Here is a 7,928-nt window from a genome sequence, read left to right as displayed (position 1 = left end):
CCGTGGGGTCTCAACTTTATTATTTAAACTGGGAAGCACTTTGGCGCAATGGTTTTTGCCGTAAATGCTATAAAAATAACGTTGACTCGACATAAAGTTTTGTACATTTGCACATAGCTGCAAATAAACTGCTCAGTACAACTTTAACATGAAGCGTGCAATCAGTTTTGGGCAAGACATCTGTTAAAGAAATATTCTGTCCACATAGATTCCAAACGATCTTCACAGTAATTGTCACCTATATATATATAACCACATACACACACTGATAATTAAAAGCAAAATAAGAGGATTTTACTGTAAGAATGCTGGACAGGATGACCAGATGCGAGCAGCTGTTTCTGTGGTTGGTTGTTTTGTTTGATATGTCAACCACTCATACGCACATTGATTTAAAACAAATATTTCACGAGAATAAACTACTGAATCATGTTTATGAGTACTGTAAGATAAAAAGAAAAGCAGACCATTGGTTTATTTCAGGTCTCCTGCCGGAAGGTGATGATGAAACAACGGGAAGCGGCTGGGCAGAGTTTGGGGAGTTGTTGGACAGCCATTGCAGTGTCGTGGCTCAGTAACAAAACACGAAAGAGGAGAGGAAGATCTGGCATCTCGCAGGCTCTCTTTTTTTTTGGACCGAGAGACCAACTTACATGACTATTGGAGCAAACACACTCGGTAAATTAATCTACACCTAAATAGCGGGTAAGTTTTTGGATATACTTTGTCGATATTGACCAGAAAAAAAGTCTTATGTGAACGTTCGGCATCTCAGCTAGCAAATTATCCCGGCTGCTAACGTTGCTACGTTAGCATTGCTAACGCCAAGTTGCCGTTTTATCACTGTGTCTCTAACTGGATTTGAACTTAACTTGACCGGCTGTTTTATTTTAACGTTCGCGTTTGTTATTGGTGGAAAAACACTCGCACTATCCCAAGAATATGATGTCTTTAGTACATCGACGAACTATTTCTCCAGCTAACTGCTGATTAGCTAACGTAGCTGTCGGTGCAACGTCGCCTAATAGAGAAAATGACACGTAGCTAGTGGCTTCCTGCTAGCTTGTCTGTTAGCCGGCCTCACCCTGTTTTTTCAAATTAAACATAACTAGTGTGTCTAAGCTTGATATGTTTTGTTATTATTCTTATTTTTGGGCCTTTTTGTAATGTATTTGCCAACGTATAACCTGGCGGAGACCAATCATCCATGTTACACTAGCCGTCAAGGTAAAGGTTAGCTACCTCTGCTACGTTGATAGCGGTTTGGGTACTTTTTTGACAGCCCAGTCAAACCGCATCCAGAGTATTAACAGTTAACGTGGTCACAGATTTCTTGCTACATCTATAAAGTCATGAAATTTTACAATAGATGAGATTTCGTAGAGATCATATATTCTTAAGGAGTAAATGTGTCCTGGTATTCGTAATGATTTAATTTTGTAAACACATTCCTCAAATGTCACAGCTTTAGTTTTACATAGCTATGTATTTTCAAGTCTTGATTTCTATCTGAGTATGATGATAAAGTAGCAGTTGATATTAAACGCTGAAGAAATCACTCAGAAGTTGGGTAATGTCAAAATGCTAAGCATGGTGATTTTTGGCTAAATACACCCTTAGTCGCTCATTTAAGTAAGCGTTAATCGAAATAACTATCATTAACTCATTTGATAGACATTATTTACTACAACTGCCTCAAATCGTACAGTAGATTAGAATTTATGTAGACCATATTACCTCAGAAAATGTGTGTTACTGTTCCTAATTTAGTAATTAGACACATTTCCCAAATACATAAGTAAGTGTTTTGAAATTCCCATTATGTGTGTGGGAAGAAATGTAACAATTGTTATTGAGACACTGGGAAGGATAATGTTAGTATTACTGGCAAAATTTCCAAAATGTGTAGCTTGGGGAGTTTTCAGTAAATACACCCTTAATCACTATTTTAAAAACAAAACTGTACTTTAAGTATTAACTTAAAATAATGTTCAATAACTCACATGATAGATATAATTCTCAACAGCTGCCTGAAATCTTACAATAGGTGGGAATTCATAGAGACCATATCTTCTACAAATACATAAAGTATCCTCTATATGTTCAGATGAATTTGAGAGTTTAACATATCACTGGAGGTTTACATAAGCTGCTGTGTTCATGTCTTCCATACTACTAAAGTGTGAGGAAAAACTAACAATGAATAGTTATTTAGATGCAAGTTGTTCAGAAGTTGGATGCTGTTGGTAACACACAATACACAATATGTACCTGAATGACTTCTGTCTAATTCCACCCTTGTTCACCCATTTGGAAAACAGTATTGAGTGTGTTGAAGTCATTGTCATTTACTTCTTTAATAGACATAATGGTCAACAACTGCCTGAAGTCTTACAATAGATAAGAAATTGCAAAGACCATATCTCCTGAAAGGGGAAAGCGTGTCCTTCTAGTGTTCCCCCGAATTTAGTAGTTAAACACATTTTTCAATCATCCAAATTGTAATTTCACATAGTTAAGCATTTGCAAGGCTTGAATTCAGATATTGCATAATGTTAGTAATATGAGTAAACTTTTAGAACGTGTAGCTGAGTTTTGACTCAATGCACCATTAGTCACTTGTTTAAAAAACAAAACTGTGATTTAAGTGTTAACTAGAAGTAACTGTCACTTACTCATTTGAAAGATTTAATTCATAGCAACTGCCTCAGTGATTTTGAGTTTTAGCTCTAAGGGGGCCTCTGAGCAAATTCTTGTCATGCACCTTAAATCACCTGTATTAGGCAACCAGAATTTTTTTGTCACACTTTGTATCGATGTGACTTTATAGGAGTTAGTCTTGCCTAATGATCAGTTTGCACACCCTGTAAACAACAGAAGCAGATCTCTTATAACAGGTTTAGGCTGCTGCTTTCTGTGAAGCTTTTACCACATGCCTTGTGGCACACATCTATGTATTCGTCTTATAGCGGGCAATGTCTGCCTGTACTTGTTGTCTGTCACTGTGAGCGTTTCACGTTCACGGCTGCATCACTCCACATGTGCAGCCATCAGTCTGTAATGCCAACCCACAGTGTCATCGCAGGCGTGGGAGCATATCGGTCTGGAGCGTAACAGCAGCTGACGTGTAATTCAGCTGTGTTTTCTGTATTTGCATGATCTTGACCTTTGTCTACCTTATACTTTAGCCCTGGAGTTGTTTGCGTGTTACGCAAGTAGGACTAGAGGTCGGCATCAGCTTACCTTGTTCTGGTACCTCTGTATCTATCATAGAGAAAAGGCTAGAAACGTAGATGAATTTGGAGTACATGTCCAATGTGGGAGACACCATAGATCCACGGGGCACAAGCTTCTTCATGGCCTACTGGTTGAGTGAGTTTGTGTTTTTTGCCCTCCTTTCTCATGACCATAACAGTGACGCATTTGATCACATGTCAAATACAAGAAGGATAAAGAAACTTGTGTGAACTAGAATGACAAATGAACAAAAGAGGAGGTTTTCTTTCAATGAAGCAACAAGTTGTTGCACATCGTCAGGAAGCTGTTGAATTCACACAGTTTTAGCAAGTAACGTCTCAGATCTAGTTTGTTTTGATTGAAATGCAATATGGCTAGCTTATTTTCAAAGGCCAAGACTAGGCTTCGTTCCTGAAGCCCTTGCAGATGGGTTGTGTTGAACAAAATGATCATGTTGCCTTTGGAAGAACTGTCAGACGGAATGTGTTCAGGGCTCTGAATCTGCTGTTCTGCTGTCCAAAGAGTCCTACTGGAACAAGCTAATCATTGGCTGTAGCAAGCCACTCATTGGTCTTATCACCAGTTGCTAGTATCAATCTGATAGGTTAAGGTAGGCTGCCATCACTTTTATGAGGTTTGTGATGAGGAACACTGATTGGTTTTTTATTGATCTTACTGTCTGTCTCCGGATATCTGATACTTTTGTTTCTGTTCAGTTTGGCTCTTGGGTTCCCAGGTGTTTTCCCTTGTAGGTTCTGAGCCTCTTAACTCAAGCTATTAAGGCTTGATTTAGTCCAACTGAAAAGGGAAAAAAGTTTTTCATTTTTAGATCGAAGTGTTATGATGTCAAGAACCTTCGCTGTTTGTATGGTCTTTGTGTTCCCATGAGTACAGTAATTTGCTAGATTTGTTACTGTGTACCACAATGTTTGTATGCCATCTAACCATGGGTCACGTCTTTTAAGTGCTGCTTTTGTGAAAACTAGGTGAACCTCAGTGTTTTGTTCATGCTGTTGATTTAAAAAAAAAGAAAAAAGAAAAAGAGAGAGATACTGCCCAAATATCCCGGTTGTTTTTATATTTTTTAATAATATTTTTTTTTGTATTATTCATCCCTTTAGTTGTGTATATACCCCCCACCCCCAGTGAACTCTACAGTCTTTTTTAAAAATATATTATACGATGTCTTGTGTCCTGTTTTGCACTGCCCACGAGAGCTGTTAACTTGAATTTTGTTGTGCATTCTTGTACAATGACAAAGAGATTCAGATTCTGATTCAAATGTGCTCCTAAATTTCCTACCAGTGTGTTGACACTCCTTTTTCTAAACTTCAGCCGGAGCAGGGTCACTGTATGTCACTCACAACTTGCAGTAAAAAATATTTAAACAATTCATTGCTAAATATTTAGAGAGAAAAGTCACAACACCAGATTACTAGCAGCATTTTTCACTTTTGTCACTCGCTGTATGGTATTTAAGGACGTTATCACTAAATTAAGTTGTTGCAACTTTTTTTTATTCTGTGTCTGTGCGCATTCATGTCTTCTTACCCCTGTTTTGTCCCATTTGTTTTCTTTTAGGATTCAACAGCTCCGGATATGTCATTCCTGTTTGATTGGATTACTACAGGTTTCAATAGCGTACTACAGTTTTTAGGTGAGTACTGTTGACTCGCTATCTCACAGTAAACATTTCAGTTTGAAAAGTTTTTTTTTTTTAAGTGCAAACAGTCTTGACTGTTTTGACATTTTAGGCAGTTAATCAAAATGGAATTATCCTGGTGTGAACCTCAAAGCTGTTAAAATGTTCATTAGCATGGGGAACATAGTTGATAATTTTAGAGAGGATTTAGTGCGAATATAGTCTGAATAATGTATTCAGTGGTCGCAAAAAGAGGTTTAGTTGTTACAACTATTGATCTGTCTTACAAGTCGGTGTTCAAATGCTGAGTGAAAATTGGAGATTTGTGCCTCGTAATCCATTCCTGTTGCCATTGAAGCTGATGGGAAGAAGTCAGGGTTTCTCCTAAAGTGTGTGTTTACTTTGTGACCACAGGCACAAATCTGAAACACAAATATCCTGGTGGTGAAGCAGAAGTCCCTCCTTACCTGCTAATCCACACTACAAAATGTCATTTTAAGCAAAGATTACTCCTTAGCTCAATCTCTTGTCAGGAAAAAGGTGTTAGTTCATATTCGGACACCACAAGGTCATTTTCACACTTTCTAGTTTGTGAGGTGGTTTAAAAAAAAAAAAAAAAAAAGGTTTGATGAATTACAGATGAATTGCCTTCATCTGCGATCATTATTTTAAATGCTTCTGTGTAGGTTGAGTATGCATTTGTAGCTCCTTGGTAAAAGCACTAACACAAGCTGGCTTATGGGTTTAATGTCCACTGAGGCTCCACATGCTCCTTATGTTCCTGTAAAGGGGTTCAGCTAAAAGCATCCACCAGTTTTTTTGTGCTATGTTAACATGAAAACCAAACACAGTAAATGTTGCTCAGATACATAACATGATTTTTCACCCTAGCCTTTTAAGTTTATCTGTGATGGAAGTATCCATTTGAAATCTGGTGGGAAAATCTTGTTATATGTACCAGCTGCTCTCCTCCCCAGAGTGCACTGTTCTAGTTTCTGTGTTTGAGCTGGTTGTTCGAAGCAGGAGTTCCTGTTCTCCCTGTTAGACAGGTCGCATAGTGCTGTTATGAGTAATGATGACATCCAGTAGAGCTGACTCAGTCAGAAATTTTACAAATCCACTGGGTATCACTGTGCTTAGTCAGAGGGGTAAACACAAAGCTTTGTAATCTCATCAAGAAAGTTGAGGAAGGAGTGGCCCTAATTGGCCCCATTTGTCCTGTATTCATGTAGCCAGTGTGCCCAGCTGTGAGAAGCGACAAATGCCAGCATCCCTTTCTGCATTTTAAAATAAAGTAGTTTCATTGGGAAGAGTTGTTTTGCTTAATAAATACGACTTTCATTACTCAGTAGAATTACAAATGAGCTATTACTTACTTTTTCTAATTTCAAAAAATGCAAGAGTGTAGCTTGATTTGGGCACAGGTGTTGAAGTTTCATTTAATGTTCACAGTGTGATGTCAAGAATAAAGTACGGCAAGATCAGCAGGTGGAGCTCTGCCACTTGGGCATGTTACAATTGTACATCAAAGGATCTATTTATATGTGTGAATCCAATATCCAGAACATTCCTGAGAACAAGTCTGAGCCTGGCAATTGTCTTTTGCATATGCTGTCGTTATGTTTTAACGGTTTATTTTATTTACATAAAGATTTATTTCCCTAAATGTGTAATATGATGCAGCCTTTGAAATGGATTTCTGGTGTCCAGGTTTGTGTTCTGAAATTGTTCTGGCTTTGTTTCAGGACTGTACAAGAAATCCGGCAAGTTAGTATTTCTTGGCCTGGACAATGCTGGCAAAACGACGCTACTGCACATGCTCAAAGATGACAGATTGGGACAGCATGTGCCAACTTTACACCCAAGTGAGTTGGTGCTACACTGTCACACATGCATGTCCACACATGCTCACACAGTTATGTGTTGAAAGATTATTCATGCAAAGAAGTTCAGGCTGATTATTCAGACACTTACATTTCCCATTTTTAATCAACACTTTCAGATCCTGTTGAAGGGCTCTCATGATCATGAAATTTTAGTTGACAGTTGAGTCAATGAGTCACAAATTATTGCGTAGAACGATTGAAGTTTTTATATGTATTAGTTTTAGATTAGTGCTATTAGGGCATTTGATCACCATCCTTTTGCTATAAATTCTTCAAGTTATTGGGCGCTTCTTTTTCATTTGACCTAAAACCAAAATGCTCCCACAGTGAAGCTGTGATTTTTGACTTTGCAACTAAGTCTGTGGCATTGATGTCAATAGAAGCCTATTAAGAAAATGCAGTTGGTCAAATATAGTTAGGTCTTGAGATAAACATTGAGTGCCATTAAACTGTAGCACAGGAAGAGGGTGCAAAGATGGAAAACAACATGGACATAGTGATTGAAATCTCATTTATGTCTTAGTTTTATCAGTTGTTTAAATACAGGTGAGTGGAAAAGATTATACAAAATAATTGCAGTCAGTTCAGATTTTTTTGATGAGGCAATAATTGTGACAGGCCTACCTTTAAATGGAAATTAGATTGGGTACGTTATTAATGTTTTCCACTCGTGTTTTTCGTGTAAATTGTCTAAAATAATGTTTATCATTGACATCTGAGCTACCTAACATTTAGATTTGTTCAATATCATTTTCTGTCCTTCTGCAGCCTCAGAAGAGCTGACGATCGCTGGCATGACTTTCACCACCTTTGACCTTGGAGGCCATGCACAAGGTGTGTCTGTGTTCCAATAGCTTTGTGTTTTAGTCATTTTTACGTGATGGAGATATCAGGAGTTTCTGCTGCAGATAAAGTAAATTCTGTCTTGTCACCATAAGGACATTATGCTTTGTGTCCACGACTAGTTGACCAACGAGACTGTAAAACTGTTTTTGTGTTCGTTCACACAGCTCGCAGAGTGTGGAAAAACTACCTCCCTGCCATTAATGGCATTGTCTTCCTTGTGGATTGTGCAGACCACACCAGATTGGCCGAATCAAAAGCAGAACTTGATGTAAGTACTTGCTAGTTGCACTGCGGGGAATTGTTTTTGACAGCATTCA

General features: G+C 38.0%; 1 protein-coding gene across 1 annotated transcript in view; it reads left to right on the top strand.

Moving 5' to 3' along the window:
* Window positions 1–538: 538 nt before the first annotated feature.
* The window catches only part of sar1b (secretion associated, Ras related GTPase 1B), a 12,653-nt gene continuing 5,263 nt past the window's right edge, over window positions 539–7,928 (top strand). The window contains exons 1-5 of the mRNA XM_008297162.1: window positions 539–705; window positions 4,819–4,894; window positions 6,625–6,744; window positions 7,534–7,599; window positions 7,776–7,879. Of these exons, the coding sequence (XP_008295384.1) occupies window positions 4,837–4,894; window positions 6,625–6,744; window positions 7,534–7,599; window positions 7,776–7,879 (348 nt within the window). The 5' untranslated portion in view covers window positions 539–705; window positions 4,819–4,836. The remainder of the gene's footprint in view (window positions 706–4,818; window positions 4,895–6,624; window positions 6,745–7,533; window positions 7,600–7,775; window positions 7,880–7,928) is intronic.

Source organism: Stegastes partitus, unplaced genomic scaffold, assembly GCF_000690725.1.
Source record: "Stegastes partitus isolate 25-593 unplaced genomic scaffold, Stegastes_partitus-1.0.2 Scaffold1195, whole genome shotgun sequence".
In the NCBI taxonomy this organism is placed as follows: domain Eukaryota; kingdom Metazoa; phylum Chordata; class Actinopteri; family Pomacentridae; genus Stegastes; species Stegastes partitus.
The sequence above is the reverse complement of the archived record's forward strand: the minus strand, read 5'-3'. Positions and strand labels throughout refer to the sequence as shown.